Here is an 18,576-nt window from a genome sequence, read left to right on the forward strand (position 1 = left end):
ATGTTTTAATTTAAAACCTTTTCCTTAACATACACCCGGCAAAACGTTAACGTCAAATAACGTTTCTAAATTGACTTAACTACAGACTATTTTGAACCCAACGGCTTAGCAAATAAGGCTTAAATAACTTTGTTCTATTGACATTTTTATCGTAGCACAATTTACTGGTCATTCCCATTGTGTTTCGTGTTTTTGACCATGGTTTTTTTTTCTGTTGCAGGTAATTGACCCTAGCAAGTGGCATTGAGCGGATAATAAAACGTCAGCGGTTGTATGTACAAATATTTATATTGACAACTAGCTTTTCCCCGTGATTCCGTTCCGTACGAGTACGAGTATATGTACGAGGGGTGTTTTTTTTTTTTTTTATATTCTTTACAAGTTAGCCCTTGATTACAATCTCACCTGATGGTATGTGATGATGCAGTCTAAGATGGAAGCGGGCTAACTTGTTAGGAGGAGGATGAAAATCCACACCCCTTTCGGTTTCTACACGGCATCGTACCGGAACGCTAAATCGCTTGGCGGTACGTCTTTGCCGGTAGGGTGGTAACTAGCCATGGCCGAAGCCTCCCACCAGCCAGACCTGGACAAATTCTCAATCTGCCTAGCCGGGGATCGAACCCAGGACCTCCCGTCTTGTAAATCCACCGCGCATACCACTGCGCCACGGAGGCCGTCAAATGTGTTCAAAAAATAAGGCGACTTTTCAATTTTTACGGGCAACATACCTACTTTCGATTATCGTTTTTTTGTTATTGTTGTGTTGCTACGAGCTCGAGTTCGAAGTCGGTTGAATTTTTTTATTAAAATTTTCTAGATACGACACTGTAACCCTAGTTACAAATACCAAGATTCAAATAATAACTATCCTTATTTTTCAATGTTTCTATATTCATCTTTTTTCATTAATTACTTACGTATTAAATTACTTAAATTTGCAAGAATAAAGTCTAGTGATCGATCATTAACTTGACTTTGAGAGCGGTATTTGTATTTGTATTCTCCTCTCCTTTTTGAATGCTTCATATTAGCTTCACTTGTAACTATTGTATGTAAGAAAATCTTTGAATCCTAATTTGACCCACTTCCCGGTTTTCGATTAGGATGAAATTTTGCACACGCTCTGAGTTCTGATGACAATACATGACTTGATAAGAAACGTCATTACAAATCCAATATGGCGGCTTCCCCTAGATGGCGGACTGGCTGTTTTAAATCCACCCCCATGATATGGATATCAAATTAAAGCGTAAAATCCAATATTTGTAATTTTTAGTGCGTACTAAAAGCGTGTTTTTTAGTTTTTTTAACTATTTAAAGTTATTGATTACTAAGGTGAGTTTCATCAATAGTTTTATGTGTCTTACGTACAGAAATACTCATCTCACAACGTTTGGCGTAATATATATAAATAATACGTTATATTTGCAGACAGGTTCTATTGAAAACGAAAAAACTCGACAAAAAATAAAAGCGTCTGAACTTAGCGTTTTACTGGCAATGCGTTCCAAATGTTAGTTATTAATCTTTGTGTTTTTGCTGCGAAGGGTGATCTCGGCTTTTGGTTTCTTGCACAATTAATCAATGAAAAAGAAGTATACTTGAAAAGGGTAACTAATAAATATGAAATACAAAATTCTAAGAATAATCTATTAAAATTATTTGGGTTTTTATACGGGTATACGGGTTTTTGTGTGTTATACCGCAAATAAATTGTGTTTTTTTTTTATTTATAATAATATCTGTCTAGTCTTATGCTAGCCCCTCATCATCTGATAAGCCAACATGCCCACATGATTACTTAATCGTCAGTGGCTGGTATCGCTAGCGTAGGTAGATATTCGTTACTCATCTATATGTAACAGTGGCGAGCACTCTATAGATGCAAAATTGCAATTCCTATCCCGAGGGCTCATTACGAATCTATATTGGAGAAGGAATTTTCCAAATTGTACCATTTTTACGTCTAGTGCTTAACCTAGTCAGAAACCTTGTGCACGCCAATGATTCAAATAAGTCGTCACAAGTGGAAGGCAAAATTTAGCACCAAGCGATCGAGAGTCTTATGCCACTTATGAGTTACCTAAGGGAGTGGTGTGGATTAATATTAAACCCATATATTTTTTGCAAGTTAACCCTACCTAGCAACCTTTTACTGATTCATCACTTTAACATCAGGTGAGATTCTTGGTAAGCTATAAATTTTTCATTTAAAAAAGGTCCTATGCGCCCTAATCTAATGAGTTTTTTTTATCAAACTAAATTGCAGAATCCTCGGCATAAATGAAAGAAATTGCCATAGTTACGCAAATATATGTTGCATTAGATTATCTTATTATAAATTAAACAACACGAAAATCAAATAATTGCATACACGGCTGATAAAATATTGATAAGGATCGACAACAACATTTTAATAATACGATCGATCGATTAAACTCGATCGATACAATTAGACGGTAGCAATCAACAATCGAGGTGCATGCAATTGAAACTTTCGGTGAAGGTTAATCGCTGCAATAACATTTGTATTGAAATATATGAAACTGAAATTCAGTCCTGAAAAAAAAATTCTAAAGAGTCCTGAAAAATTAAATATATTATATACTTCTCATTAAAAAAATCGAAACAACCATCAAGTACTGTTCAGGCGGACTGTTTCGATTTTTTTATTGAAATGTATATATATATTGAATGTTGCTTGTTTAATAGACTAGAAATGTAATAAAAACAATATGTTTTTAATGTTTTTACTAAGTACATATTATTCAAAGTAACGTTCAGAGCATAGCCGCTGTCATATTCCATAATGTCTTAAGAGTAACCTAGATGAGCGATTGATGTTTTTTTTTATAGTTTATCGATAAGGGATAAAATATATCAATAAATCTATTATATTTAATTAATACAATTAGACGCTAGCAATCCGCAATCGAGTACCATTTAATTAAAATATTCAGTAAAAGTATGTTGCAGTAACTTTTTTATTTAATAGTGTTGCTACAATAGACATTGTTAACTAAATGAAGTCTATAATGATTTTTGATGTTGACCAAATTAAGGATCGATTTTCAAACAAAGTTTTGATACAACGAACGATCGATTAAATATAATAGATACAATTAGACGGTAGTAATCGGCAATTGAGGTCCATGCAATTGAAACACTCTGCGAAGGTTGTTCTGCCGAGGAAATGTTGCACCAAGGTTTGCATTGAAAAGGTGTTGCTTCGAATTTTGCACAAAAAAGTAATCAATTTTATTAATAAGTCTTTGATTTCATTAATAAGACATTTAAAGTGAACCAATTAAAGTGCATGCAAGAGGCCTATGTCCAGCAGTGGACGTCCATAGCCTGACAATGATGATGATGATGATGATGAAAGTGAACCAAATTAATGTCTTGATATTTTAGTGGTATCAAATGCAATAAGGTTCTGTTTACACCCTATTGTCTAATTAAACTATAGGTACATTACTGTCAATTTATTACCAAAATTTTCGTTTTATAACAGCAAAACGAGGATTTTTTGGTTATAAGCAAAAGCCTGATGAACCTTGTAGGTTCTAAATAAATACTTGGAAAATTAGGTCACTCACAATCACTTAAGATTTCGAATAACAAAAAAAAACTGATAAGACCTTAATTTTAACACAAAGCTCGCCCCAAATTGAACCTTATACCTGATTTCCATTAGACATTTTTAACTGACTTAAAAATGAGGATATTCTTAATTCAACGCGTATGTTTACAATGCATATAATTATGCAAACGCATGGAAGACAAACAAACAAACATTCATGTTTATTCGTAGATATAAGTAAGATAAATTTTAATTAATGGTAAACAAGTCAATAGACATCCACAGCAACCGACTTCCATTTATGAGAAGAATGAAAATTGCATGTCGTGATTAATAGTAATCACGACGATAAACATCACGTGGAGTCAATTATCTGGAACAGAAAAAAAAATTGGAACATGAACATGATCTGATCGTTTCTTTGTTAGAAGATTCTAAACAACTGACTGACATTGTTTTATTAGAACGCTATTATAAATTACCAGCTGACGCCGCTGGTTTCACCCGCGTGGTTCCCGTTCCCGTAGGAAATCACGGATAATATGTAGCCTATAGCCTTCCTCGATAAATGGGCTATCTAACACTGAAAGAATTTTTCAAATCAGACCAATAGTTCCTGAGATTAGCGCGTTCAAGCAAACAAACAAAGAATCTCTTCAGCTTTATAATATTAGTTTATACATATAAAGCATATGAGGACATACATATCTAGTGCAAACAATGACAAAAAGTTGCGAGCGAAAAATCCTTTTAACAAAAAAATTGAACCGACTTCAAAATCACAAAATAAACTAAAAAGCGAAAAATAACATTGTATGAGCTACCTTCTGATCACTTTGAAGGCGGTGCCAACACAATGATGCATGCATATAAGCATAAGCAAGCTTTTACGTATCTTTTGCCTTTATAAAGTGTCGTTACTAGTACTAGTAGTCGTATTAGTACTAGTAACGACACTTTATAGTACTAGTCGTAAATTGTAAAAAAGTGGCAAACTGTCGATTAAACATTAATGAAATGTATGTAATGAAACAATAACTGGTATTCAGGCTGTCGGGCTCGCATGCGAGAGGACTTGCACGTGAAGTTTAGTCTTGACCGCATTACTCGGTTTCATGTTGTAAAGTAGGCTGCATGAATAGATTCTAAAACACTGCATTTTACATCAAGTTAGTACTGGTACCACCTAAAATTCCCAAGTACATTTTCTTACCAGAGTGTCGGTGACAAAAATACACAAAAGAACTTATACACGTGAGGCTAACAATTAATTTAACCATAAGCCCTCATTCGCACGAGAGTTTTTTAACGTCCGTTAAAAAAGCGTTCAAATACAACAATTATAATAAAATTAGCGAACTTTTATGCGAATGCTCCTTCCGCGCGGGATTATAAATAGGATAATAGAGAAAAAAACATAAATAGCTAGTTGGTACATTTCGTATATATTCACTAACATACGTCAAAGTTAGTGAATTGACCTGCTGGACTTTTAGCGAGGCTAACAATTCATTTAACTATAAATAGTAGTTAATATAAAGTAAATACGTAAAGCTGTTAACTGTTAAAAGGTATTAAAAAAAAAATTTGTAAATTCTGCGTATTTTCCTTACGCACGGGATAAAGCGTTACATTTTTTTGTAAGAATATACTAGCGAGTTAAATATAGAAATATCATAGTTCAAGATCATTTATGTTAAAAATTGCCATTATGTGGCAATTTTCACTAATTTTAGTTTAAATTAATACTAATTACCGAAGGAGATTTTCAGTTTCTTTGTCGAAATGCTTCTTTATATGTTCATAATTTACATGCTACTGTTACGAAAATGCCAGTACGTAATTGGTACATGGACTACAAATGATATAGCGTAATATCGGTTTTTCCTAAAAAGTTTGACTGATAACTCTTCATCTCTTTGAAATAACTTTCTTCCGACTTAGTACATCTGTCTCTATTGTAGTCATTTATGAATAGGCGATTTGGTCTCACAAGTCAATCTTTGAAGTATCGTATGATGTTACTCAAGAAAGGGAAAGTTTTGTGAACTATTGTTGTCCACAATAATGTTCTATTGCGTATTGATGCACTGAACGTACATACGTATCTGTAAATGGCAGATTATCGCTTTTCTAAATTGTACTTTCTACATAACTGCTTTTTCTTGCTTTTTTTTAGATTTAAACTGATAGTAAACATTAGGTCTCCTCCCTACTAAGAACTACGAAATACTTGTAACTGTTAGGAGTAATAAATAAATAAATATGTTAGAATTAGAACAACATACACATCGCATTCTAGCCCCAAAGTACCTAAACGTAGTTTGTCACGGGTCTTAAGATAATTGATGAATATAAAAATACATAAATAGTGGTCTGTGTCTATGTAAAAAATATCTATACTAATATTATAAAGCTGAAGAGTTTGTTTGTTTGTTTGATTTAACGCGCTAATCTCAGGAACTACTGGTCCGACTTGAAAAATTATTTTTGTGTTATATAGCCCATTTATCAAGGAAGGCTATAGGCTATATATTATCGCCGTATTCCTACGGGAACGGGAACCACGCGGGTAAAACCGCGCGGCGTCTGCTAGTGTTATTATAAAAACAAAACACCCTTAGTGTCATTATCAACCTATATTCGGCTCACTGCAGAGCGCGAATCTCTCAGAATGAGAGGGGCTAGGCCAATACTCCTCCATACTGGCCCAATGCAATTAATTAAGAAAATTCTCAAGTATGTAGATTTCCTCACGATGTTTTTCCTTCACCGTTTGAGACACGTGATATTTAATTTCTTAAAATGCACACAACTGAAAAGTTGAAGGTGCATGCCCTGGATCGGATTCGAACCGGAATCCGGAATCGGAGGCAGAAGTCATATCTACTGGGCTATCACGACTCGAGTGCTAAGTGTAATAACCTGAAAAGAGAAAAACATGTATCACAATCTATATAAAATATTCTAACTAATTTTAAGAGATTTGAGGTTTATATCTTAATCCATGTTTATAAATAAGTAGTGTCTAGGTCAAGAGTTTATATTTGCAAGCGTTGTATCGTATTCTGTTATTGTTCTACTTTTATAAGTGAAACTATATTATGTTAATTGAGCTATGAATTTAAATTATATATGTGTATGTATATTCTTTGTTTTAAAGTTTTGTTCGTCAGATGACACACTTTTGATATAAGTAGGCGACATACTCGTTAGCCATTGATAATGTGTAGGTAATTAATAGTTTTACATAAGTACTTAGATATAACAAAGTGGGTACTTGGTTTGTAAGGAATGTATTGTTATCGTTTACTTATAAATATTGATATTTCAATTTTGTATCTTGTGAGTTATCAGTTACTAGCAGATGTCTTGCTGTTTCACCCTGGTAGTTTTTTTTTCAATTCTTTACAAGTTAGCCCTTGACCACAACCTCACCTGATGGTAAGTGATAATGAAATCTAAGATGGAAGCGGGCTAATTTGTTAGGAGTAGGGTGAAATTCCACACCCCTTTCGGTTTCTACACGACATCGTACCGGATCGCTATATAGCTTTAGTGGTTACTAGTCACGGCCGAAGCCTTCTACCAACCAGGCCAGGACCAATTAAGAAAAACTCAATCAGCCCAGCTGGGGATGAACCCTCGTAACTTTAATTTGAAGTTTTTGATTATAATTATATATTAAATTATGACATAACTTCAAAAGTGCTTGTAAACTAAGCCTAATGGAAATAAATGAATTTTGATTTGATTTAATAGTAATTACTAATAAGGTACTAACATAGTTGCTTGTTTTAAATTATCCGGGGTTCATAACATAAAACGATTTCTTCTTACTCGTAAGTGTCGTTAGCAAAACTGGTCTCATTCTTCCCTATCAGTATCATCAAAACCGGTAACGTTTTCTCCGAGCTTTTATAACAAGCGAGTTAATTTCCAAGCACCCAGTTTCGCAACATGTCGTCAAGATCGATAAACCATGGCATGGTCTGGACTCGAAATAGCCACGGGCCAGGGAACGGCCTTTCTTGACCTCTCGCCGGTCCCACTTGGCAGACTCGCAGATGTCTATGAACTTTTGGTATTGCTATATTTAGAAGTTGCTATCACACTATCGAAGTACGAGTGTCTTTTATGTTTAAACCGCATTTGGAATTGAATATTTGTGTTGATGTCTCTACACAAGGGCCTACTGTTGTCTATGGACTTGTCATTCGATATTATCAAATGGCCAAGCTTCCTTCTTTTTTGATAGCCCAGTGGATATAACCTCTGCCTCCGATTTCGGAGGGTATGGGTTCGAATCCAGTCCAGGGCATGCACCTCCAACTTTTCAGTTATGTGCATTTTAAGAAATTAAATATCACGTGTCTCAAACGGTGAAGGAAAAACATCGTGAGGAAACCTACATTCGTGAGAATTTTTTTAATTCTCTACGTGTGTGAAATCTGCCAATCCGCATTGAGCCAGCGTGGTGGACTATTGGCCTAACCCCTCTCATTCTGAGAGGAGACTCGAGCTCAGCTGTGAGCCACATATGGGGTGATAATGATGAGGCTTCCTTTCTTATATGAGAGGGGATTTAGAATTCAAATTCCACAAAATTGCTCGAATTCGGGTGGTTGGGGTAAGTACTTAACTCTATCACTTTCAGATGTTAATGATGGCAACCACGGATTTAACGTGCACCCTTAAGCGCGGGAGGGTATCACCATTATATTCCCAATATAAGACTGCTACTGTTACTTAGTTCAAGACTTGAAACCCATGAATTGTGTTCCGAAATTGCAAAAACTAACTGGACCATCCAGGCAGTTTCGCAAGTTTGCGTCATTATCCTGAGTATAGTCCTGTTTTACCTGTACCTATGATATCTAATGTCAACAGTAGTTTATACATAAATTCACGCAAACTAAATTCATAAACGTACCATTTATTTTATTGGACAAGTCAACAGCCTTAGTGAATCTATCGAACTGCCGTGAACTGCACTTTGTCACATTATGCGACCTCAGAATCAGAAAACAAGGAAAAAGGCCTCATTGTAACATAATACCCACCGCATTACAGACGAGATACGTGTCAACGCCCTTTGGTTCCTGCTCTCCTGGTACCTGTTTGTTAGAATGTTTTCAATAAATATGCGAGTATATTATACATATAAAAATCTTTCCTGTTAATTCCTCGTTGGTTTATGTGGTATGGGAATCACGAGGTCCTGTGTTCGATTCCTGGTTCATGAAATATCTACTGAGCTTTTCTTTCTTCTAAGATTTTTTTTGTGAAAATACTTAATCCCCGTGCCTCGGAGAGCACGGTAAGCCATCTGTACCGGTCCTTATCATTGACATCTGACAGTGAACGTTAATTTAACATTCTTCTATTACGAAGATATCGTCAAACCAAATCGAGTAAGTATAGCATATTCGTAGCAATGCCTTGTCTGTCCTGTTCTCCTAGTAACTATATGCAAATAAGGTTTTGCTTAAAGCCACATACATACATTGTTGCGTTTATGGTTCCTGTATGAACAAAAATAAAGTAATTAAGATTCATTTGTATGCATAACATGGGTAATGGATGCGAAAGTTGTCTTACAAACGCATCGACCAAGGTCTTCGTTATTTCCGATTGGTTGATGATTCTTTATCAGCCAAATGTCAATACATATAAATAAAATTAAAGTGTGTTTGTGATTTTAAAAGTTTTCACAACTGCATATAATAATTTACACGATACTAAAATAAAACTTTTGCACGTGTGAAATGATTTTAATTAATAATATAAATATATATTAAAATAAATACTCGTACTGGAACAATTACAGTCCACTAGTCACTAAAAAAATATCTCCTTTTGCTTCGTAAGTATAGAAGCAAAAACCTTGAAATTAGCAGACACTATCTAATAAACAATTTCAAATCTAAATCATACGGGTCGATATTGAAAACCTTCATTTCTCTATCAACAACGTTCATTACGGAAATATCATTGAAACACTTGACTTAGCCTTGCAAATTAATTAATTTATTTATTTATTTAATTATCTACAATGATATAATATTATTAAATGGATTTTTTAAAAATTAAATACACATTTACCTCCATCCACTAAACTCTGTACCTAATGAAAACAACTTATTTGTCTCTTCTTGTATTATGGACAAGAGCAAATCACGGCCAGATCCATTGTCTATAGTCTATACTAATATTATAAAGTGGAAGGATTTGACTGTTTGTTTCTTTGCATTGAATAGACTCTACTGGATCGATTTGAAAAACTCTTTCAATGTTGGGAAGCTATACTATTCTCGTGTGATATAGGCTATATTTTATCCCTGTATTCTTAAGGTAATGGGAACAACATGGGTGAAACCGCGCGGCGTCTGCTGGAAAAGCTGAAAGTTTATAAGCTCATGCTCCTGCTACTACTCTACAGAAACAGGAGTCTCTACTGAAGGGTTCTGGATCCTTAAAACATACCGAAGCCACCACGATCCAAACTCCATAGGTACCCTACTTACCTGGTTGTAGGAGCATGGGATAACAAACCTGCAGCTTTATATGGTTTATATGGTAAGAGATATGGTTACCTAGGTATTCTATTAAGCCCTGAGTTTATTAGATTAGTGTAGAATTGTTTCCCTCAGAGTAGCAAAAACATGAAAGCGAAACATAACTAGACCTGAAAGATTAATCGTCGGAATTCTGCAACAATTATAGCGGTCGCGGTGTGAAATCTTGTGGCTTTAAGGGGCTACCGTGCAATTTGCTCAACATAATATTAAGACAATGGGTTTATTTGATAAGAAGGATACAATTTACTGTATGACTAATACGTTTCACCATCAACAGCCTATATAACGCTAGGTTTCAACTAGAATATTATCTAAATATAATATATCGATCTTTTAATGTACATTGTACATAATTTAGAAATACGTTGTTTTCAAGTGTCTTATGGTGTACAAATTTCCATTTACGTTCAAAAATTTCCATACCCTCCTTGACAATAAAATACTTCTAAACACTGAAAACCAAGAAGGTACCATCTAACTAATCCCTCTTCCATTTGAGAAAGGGGTTACCTAGCCGATACCTTACTTAAAATAGGTACCTTACGATAAATAGGTACTAATTTTTAACTAAATGATAACCATTTGCAAAAGTCCACACATGACATTCAAGAATATTCAAAATTATTTTAGTATTAGGGTTTAAAATGTATAGTTGGTATAGTTTTGTGTAGTGTAAGGACACAGGATATACTATTTATGTTGGTGTTAAATATTTTCGATGTGTGAGTTTACCTCGTCCTCCTCAAAAATAAGGCAGACTATTTGTTGGTGAATTTGAGTGCGATACAAGTCTAATAAAAGGTAATTCTGTTCCGAGTAGCTGATAGACCAAGAAATATGTAGCACCGCCTTAAGTGTTAGGTAAGCAATGCGTTGTAACCTACATTATCGTGCCGATAGTCTCATATTGTTAATCTAGGGTTTGTTTTAATCTAATATTGTGTTAATATGTTACATATTAAATAACAAAACGTATGGATAATTCTTTTTGTACAATAGAGTTTGGACCTCCTAAAATTATAAGTTAGCCATTCCAGTTTCATATTGATCAATCACACAAATAATTAATTGATCGATTTATTGACAATGCAAATTGACCAAAGAATTTTAATGAAAGTATCCATTTGGATTTAGAGTTTGATCGAGTCAAAATTATTTCAAACAGAATCTTGATTTTATAAAAATGTTTTACATAATATGGTACATATTTATAACAGAGTTGTTGATATAGTTCACTATTCTCTCTTTAGTTAAATTCAACGTCAAATCACGTGGGCTTAACGTTATATTTACGAGTGGGAACCACAAGGCTTGCCAAATAACAGAACATACATTATAAGTTTTGTAACATCGTACCTATTACCGAATCGAAATTCTCCGTTCCCGAAATTCAGGACGTCCGAACTCGAGCCAGATACGACTCTCACTGAATGCTAAATTTAAAACCGCAGAGATGTTTGATGGTCGATTAATAATTTTATCGATAATATAATCACAATGTTTTAAAATACTCAGGGATAGGGTGGGAATAGGGAAGGGTAGGGAAGAAACGCTCAGAATTCAAAGCGAAACTTGACCGGGTCCGCTAGTATGAATATAAACTTTTCTGTTTTAATATACCTAGGTATAGGTTATTCTCAATCTTAGGATCAGATTGTTTTTAAACCTGTTATAACTTATAATGTGTAACAAACTGTAATTTCCTTAAACATAAAATATATTTACGTATTACTAATACAACAAACACCAAACATTTTTACAACAAACATTTAAAATATTATGTTTTTAATTTTTGTACACATAATGTGTATAATAATCATGCTAAACGAAATTTAGAATGTTCTTAGATTCAGTCTTCTGTTTTACTACTGTTGTACGTACTGCTATATCATCACAATTTATTCCCTTAGTTGGAGAGAAAAGGGTTAATCCTAGGATCTTGGAACAAAATACTGTTAAATTATTGCTCTTGACGCAAATGATCACGAAAATGGGGTATTTTTCATGTGTGTTTGTCTGTATAGCTTCCAGGCGTAATAACCTATTTAGACTACTAGGCTCAATGAAGATAGTCAAACAAATTAACGTTATCGGTATTTTCACATTAGTCACATTGTAACAACGGCGGTTTCCAAAATTTTAATTTATATAAAAATAGTAACACATTTTTTAACCCCAACGCAAAAAAGAGGAGTTAAAAGATTGACGTCGACGTCTGTCTGAGGCATCGTAGCTCGGTTGGACCGATTTCGATGCCTTTTTTTTGGCATTTGAAAGCCAGGTTCCGTGTGGTGGTGCACCTCTTAGCTATGTTTGGTTAATATCGGTGTAAGGATATCAGCTCTTTTTCAAAATTATGGTTAGGCATTTTAGTTATCGATGAAATTTGCACGCACATCACTCGATCAGATCTCGCCAATGGCGAGCGCTGCGCCCGCGCGGTTACAGTGTATAAATAGAGCGTGTTAAACATCACATGTTTCCGTTGTTACACGCCACTGGCCCAGTCTCGCACGTGAATGCAACTCACACACGATTTATTGTGGAAATGTGCGGCTCTCGAGCGCTGTGTACTTTTATGGAACACGTGGATGGAATGGTTCAAATCTGGAACTCATTTTAAAACTCTAATTTAAAGGAGAATTTTTGACGGCCTCCGTGGCGCAGTGGTATGCGCGTTAGATTTACAAGACGGAGGTCCTGGGTTCGATCCGCGGCTGGGCAGATTGATTTCTTAATTTGTCCAGGTCTGGCTGGTGGGAGGCTTCAGCCGTGGCTAGTTACCACCCTACTGGCAAAGACGTACCGCTAAGCGATTTAGCGTTCCGGTACGATGCCGTGTAGAAACCGAAAGGGGTGTGGATTTTCATCCTCCTCCTAACAAGTTACCCCGCTTCCATCTTAGACTGCATCATCACTTACCATCAGGTGAGATTGTAGTCAAGGGCTAACTTGTGAAGAATAAAAAAAAAAGGAGAATGGCAAGATTGCATGTATTTTGGTACTAGCAGATAGAATTAGCGTACATAATGGAAACTTATTAATAGTTGTTTATCATGATTTAACTAATAAAAAACCAAATGGTAAGCAGTCTTGAAAAGCAGGGAGAAAAAAGATATACCTTAAAGTTAGTAGGTATCCTATCTTATGTGAAAAACACCGCCGCAGACATACAACCGAGTGATTGCTTCACAAATACTACAAGGCGTTTCCATCGTAGACAATAAGTAGTTTTTTGTTAATAAAATACCCTTTTTTTTTATTCCCGTTCTGTAAAATCTAAATATTTTTTTCACAAGGATCTTATAAAAAATAGTTTTAATTAAATCAAAGGTATAAGTGTACGACACTTCAGAGTGGGACTCCCATTTTCGCCAACCTCCTTTTAACTTCTAATTCTAAGTTTTCTGATGTTGGGTTATATGTTATCAACCCATATTCAGCTCACTGTTGGACACAATTCTCCTCTCGAAATGAGGTAGATTAGCCCAATAGTATACCATACAATGTAGATTGACAGAATAAAGAAAATTCTCAGTTATGCTGGTTTCCTCACGATGTTTTTACTTTCACCGTTTGAGACACGTGATATTTAATTTCTTAAAATGCACATACTAGTTAATGAAAAGTTGGCATGCCTCTGACCAAACCGAACCTACGCCCTCCGAAGGCAGAGGTCATATCCACTAAGATTTATGGAACACGTGGATGGTCCAAATCTGGAACTCATTTTAGGCTTTGATTTAAATTATTAACTTTTAGTGAGACGGTTATCCCGCCTATCTGTTTGTGAGGAGTTAGGTTGCTGTAATGCTTGCTATAGACCTTCATTTTAATCTAATTCAATAAAATCATCTATACTGTACTGTTCTCAATTTTGCCTGACTGAACAGATTTAACTGAATAGTTCGATATAACAGTTAAAACTGGCAGTTAATACAGGTCTGTAGCCCGCATACAACTTAAATACATCAATTTTCAAAAATATGAAACAATCATTTCAGTTAGGTAAAACTACTTAATTATCCGATGAATAAAAGTAATTTTATGAAGTTGTTTTGAAGTTTAACATAAAGATAATTCAAATTGTACTTAGGCGATTACAAAGGCTTAGTTCGTTTATCAGGCGAACACATACTTACAAGATGAATATGAATAAAAAGGATTTAAGATTTTTAAAAAAGAGTAACTGGACACTATGACAGAATGTATGCTCTCAATCAATACACCACCCTCCAAAAGCATTCCCCATCACCAATACCAGATGGGGTTCTTAATACCTAACTGGGGTGACCGTTGTCTAGCGCTTGGAAGGGTCTTAATTGGACTTTATCGATCTGGAAGCCCTTCCGAAAATAGTTAGGGTTAGCTTCAGAGGGTTGGTTACGGCAGTTGTTAAAGATTTTTTGTAATTTACGCTGAAATGGATTTTTGATTCAAGTGTTACATGGAAGGGGAGTGACTAATTCACAAGTTATTTTCGTGTTGGGTTTTCCTGGATGTTCTTTTAAAACCGGTTAGAGTTGTCCTGTAATTTTACGAGAGTCTTTAATTTTGGTAGCACATATATGGGCTATTTTGTATTTTGATGCTTTTGTTTATTTGTGATTTCTGACATAAGTAATTAAGTATTGTGAGTAATTATGTGTAGATGAGTATAGTCACAACATAACTTTTTTTCTAGTTAAGAATTCTTTGTAGCGAAAGTAAGAAAAGCAAATCTGATTAGAATCGGAAAGTGATCTTTTAAAATGTAAACTATTTCAATTTCCAACACATTTTAATTCCATTAAAAGTTTCCTGGAGTTCGTAGTATTAATTTTATCCAGACAAATCCTTTTAAAATGCAGCTTTATTTAAAGAAACTACGTACATAAAGCCGAGAGTTTACTGCGCCGTTCCGTTGCGACTCTAATTGCTTCCCCGGGACTATATAATGATGGGTCCGCGCCGAGATAACGGAATATGCTTATCACGAGCGCCTCGGAACGAATCGCCTCCGTCCACAGTTCAAAAGAACACGTACATTTCCAAAAAAAAAAAGCCTTTAACATTTTGATACACAATCTGTAACAAAACCGCTTTTTGTTTACATGGCAACATCGAAATTTGAGACCCGAATTGGTTCCCCCTTTCTTTCCCAAGGACGACGCGTAGCACCATCTCTTTCCCCAAACTAATTTCACGTTTTCGAAGTGCACAAATCGATTTGTCTCGCCTCCGCTCGTCAAGATTCTATCGTCGATGATACGTCTGTCTCGCTTTCAAACCTGTCCTTGCGGTGTCGGATTAAGTTCGCCTTTTTTGCGGGCGGGGAAATGCCGGCGCGATGCCTGGAACAATGAGACCAGTTTAGAACTATGCCAAGCACACACCGTCAAGTACACCTTAAGTCTGCACTGCTCTTAGACTGTGAAAATTAAAAATATATAGAAACGATAACTATAACTATCTTCTATGTGGACCTCTCCGGATAGTGAAGGTTGGCAGTCAGCGTAAATTTCTATCTTTCGCGTGGCGAAAATTTTTGTGCGGCACTCGCGATCCAGATTCATTATCTTATGTTCCTCAACCAACACTTCTTCTTCGACCAACGGCTCTTCTGCAGGCAACAACATCAAGATGCTTAGAAGCTTGTCTATCTCTTATCGTAGCACGTGCCCCAGATACGCAACTTTTCTCATATGGATGATCAGCAAAACTTCGCGCTTCTGATTGACCGGTCGCAGAACTTCGACGTTTGCCTCTTTATGAGTCCAAATATAGCCAGTGTGTAAAAGCTCGAACGCACTGTACGTACATTCGCAACTATAACCATATTTCAATCTTATTTTCAATGTCACATCACATCCCTAAGCCTCAGCTGCTGGCTTGATGGTTTACTTGACCGTGTGTGGCTGGCGTAAAGCGAAGTTAATATCGCTCGGTGCGACGGAAATATTTATGCACGTATCACGTTTACTGCCAGATGTCAGAGCTTTAATGTGGCTGAAGCACCTTTGTGCTACCGAATTTAATTTTTAGGATAAAGTATATTGGAGGGAGGTTATAATTGTTGCAAGAGAACAAAGCTAAGTCAAGCTGTGAATCATACCTCTTTGTGTAACATGTAAAAAAAATACGACCTCTTTGGTCTCTCTTGAAAAATGATTGATAAATGTATTAGAACTAAGTGTTCATTTACACGAGCGGCAGTCGACTGCAGTCAGCGACGTCTCGGCGGCAGCAACCGCGCTCGACTGCAGTCGGCGTCGTATCAGGGGCGGTCGGCGGCGGTCGCCCACTGCAGTCAACTCCCGTTGGCTGCCGCCGAGATGTCGCCGACTGCAGTCGAGGGCCGTTGACTGCCGCCGAGACGTCGCTGACTGCAGTCGACTGCGGTCGTCGGTAGAGTTGCCGCTCGTGTAAATGAACCCTAATAGTTAATATGTATTTTGTGACTATCTAGCCTCAAAAACATAAGTTCGTACTTTGTGTTATGGGTGCTAAGAAAACTCTTGAATAAACATACATAAATGCTTAAAATATACCATCAATGTTCCATGATGTAATCCATCTATGTTCAGCAATTATTTATTCAGTTTTGGAAACCGAAGCCTTAGATGCAGTAGGCAAGGTCAACTTTCAGTGTACCAAACCCTAGTTCCTAGGTCCGTATTTAGGAGTCAGTTCGATCGATTCAAGTTAGGAAATAAATGTGTTCTAAATTAGCTCAGGTTTGGTCTAGTGGTAGATTTTAGCTGTATCTAGGTTTTTCATCAATCTAGTAACGACATGCCCATCCATTGCTCAATTTTTCTGACTCTACATACTCAGGTACATAGTAGTAAACATTATATTGATACTAAAAGCGAAGTAACTTTTATTTTTTTTTTTTAAAGCAAATAGACTCGCGTTTGACCATGATCTAACCTGATGGTAAGTGTAGATACAGTCGAAGATGGGACACGCTTGCCTAGAAGGTGCCTATTCACTCTTGTTTTGAACTTGACAGTATTGTAGTTCAATGACCTTCGGATGTAAAGTATACGTAATGAATATGCACCATTTTAAATTTTAAATTTACTATTTGATAGGCTATGTTTGCTTTACGATGTTTGTACAATCGGCGTATGGGTGTACTGTTGTGGCTCGTTTAGAGTTTATTGCTCATTACGCTACTAAGCGATGGTTTCCACCGGGCTACTTGTCTACTCGTTCGAAAACTTTCTACTGACATTATATTTTTACTACGCACTTAATTTTGAGCGTAAATAGTTTTAGGGTGGATTCTGATGGGAGTGATTTATTGCAACTTGATTTTTAGGTTTCCGAACGTACGTCATCATTAACAACCCATATTTGGCGCAATGTTGAGCACGAGTATCCTCTCAGAATGAGGGGTTAGGCCAATAGTCCACCATGCTGGCCCAATGCAGAGTGGCATATTCTCAGGTATGCAGGTTTAATTACAATGTTTTTTCTTCACCGTTTGTGACACGTGATATTTAATTTCTTAAAATGCACATAACTGAAAAGTTCGAGGTGCATACCCCGGACCGGATTCGAGCCTACGCCCCCTGAATCGAAGGCAGATGCCATATCCACTGGGCTATCTACTTCCGTCTACGTCCGGGAAGATCGGCCAACTCTATACTACTAGCCATGCATATTAGAAATGAAGACGTGAAACTCATTTGTGCGATTTCTAGAGATATCTATGGTAGTGATCTCCATAGGATGATATGTTGATCCATATCTATACAAACATCCATGCATACTAGTACATCTACATACGTGTGGATGTAATACATAGCCTTGTTCTTTAAAGGCGGCTGAAAAGAAGCAAATTTAGATCATTTTAAATAACTTAGTAAGGAATCTTCGAACATTCGATTTGAATTCAATATCATATTTTGTTTATTAAAGGAAAAGAGTGATTAAAATCCTAGAGTTTAACATAATATCCTGTTTAGAGCGGCATGCAAATCGCTCGCGCTTGGTCGCAATATCACGCACCGTGGGAAGCAACCATTAAACGTGGATACTTTGAGAGCGACACTTTCGCGAGTGATGTATGTACGTTGGGATTTTATTTAATGTGTGAAAGTATTTTTTATGTATTACGTAGTTTTATATGAATTTTTGTACGCATTTATATGGTAATTGATTTAAATTACACGCTTAACTTGCGCTCGGTTTAAGTTTTAATTTCGCTTTCAAGGAAATACTTAATATATTTCATAATATGAAAAATGTTATGGTTTTTATTTAATAATTTCCGTCTAAAGTATTATGTAAAATCTAAAACTCAATATCTTATTATCTAATCAAGTTAAAGTATCAATGTTGATTGGTACATGCACAAGGCTTTAGCTTAAGTAAAAATTTGTTCCGACTTACTTTATTTGGTCGTGAATTCCTACTATG

At 35.9% G+C, this 18,576-nt stretch overlaps 1 protein-coding gene across 3 annotated transcripts in view; it reads left to right on the forward strand.

The window, feature by feature from the left end:
• Positions 1-18,576, forward strand: part of LOC112050393 (dual specificity tyrosine-phosphorylation-regulated kinase 2-like) — a 161,508-nt gene that overhangs the window by 96,171 nt on the left and 46,761 nt on the right. The window contains exon 2 of one of the 3 annotated variants that reach the window (XM_052889373.1): positions 221-3,307. The exons of the other annotated variants lie outside the window; for them this stretch is intronic. Within the exon in view, the coding sequence (XP_052745333.1) occupies positions 221-247 (27 nt within the window). The 3' untranslated portion in view covers positions 248-3,307. Of the gene's footprint in view, positions 1-220; positions 3,308-18,576 lie in introns of those variants that run through there. 3 annotated transcript variants of the gene reach the window in all.

Source organism: Bicyclus anynana, chromosome 25, assembly GCF_947172395.1.
Source record: "Bicyclus anynana chromosome 25, ilBicAnyn1.1, whole genome shotgun sequence".
Lineage (NCBI taxonomy): Eukaryota > Metazoa > Arthropoda > Insecta > Lepidoptera > Nymphalidae > Bicyclus > Bicyclus anynana.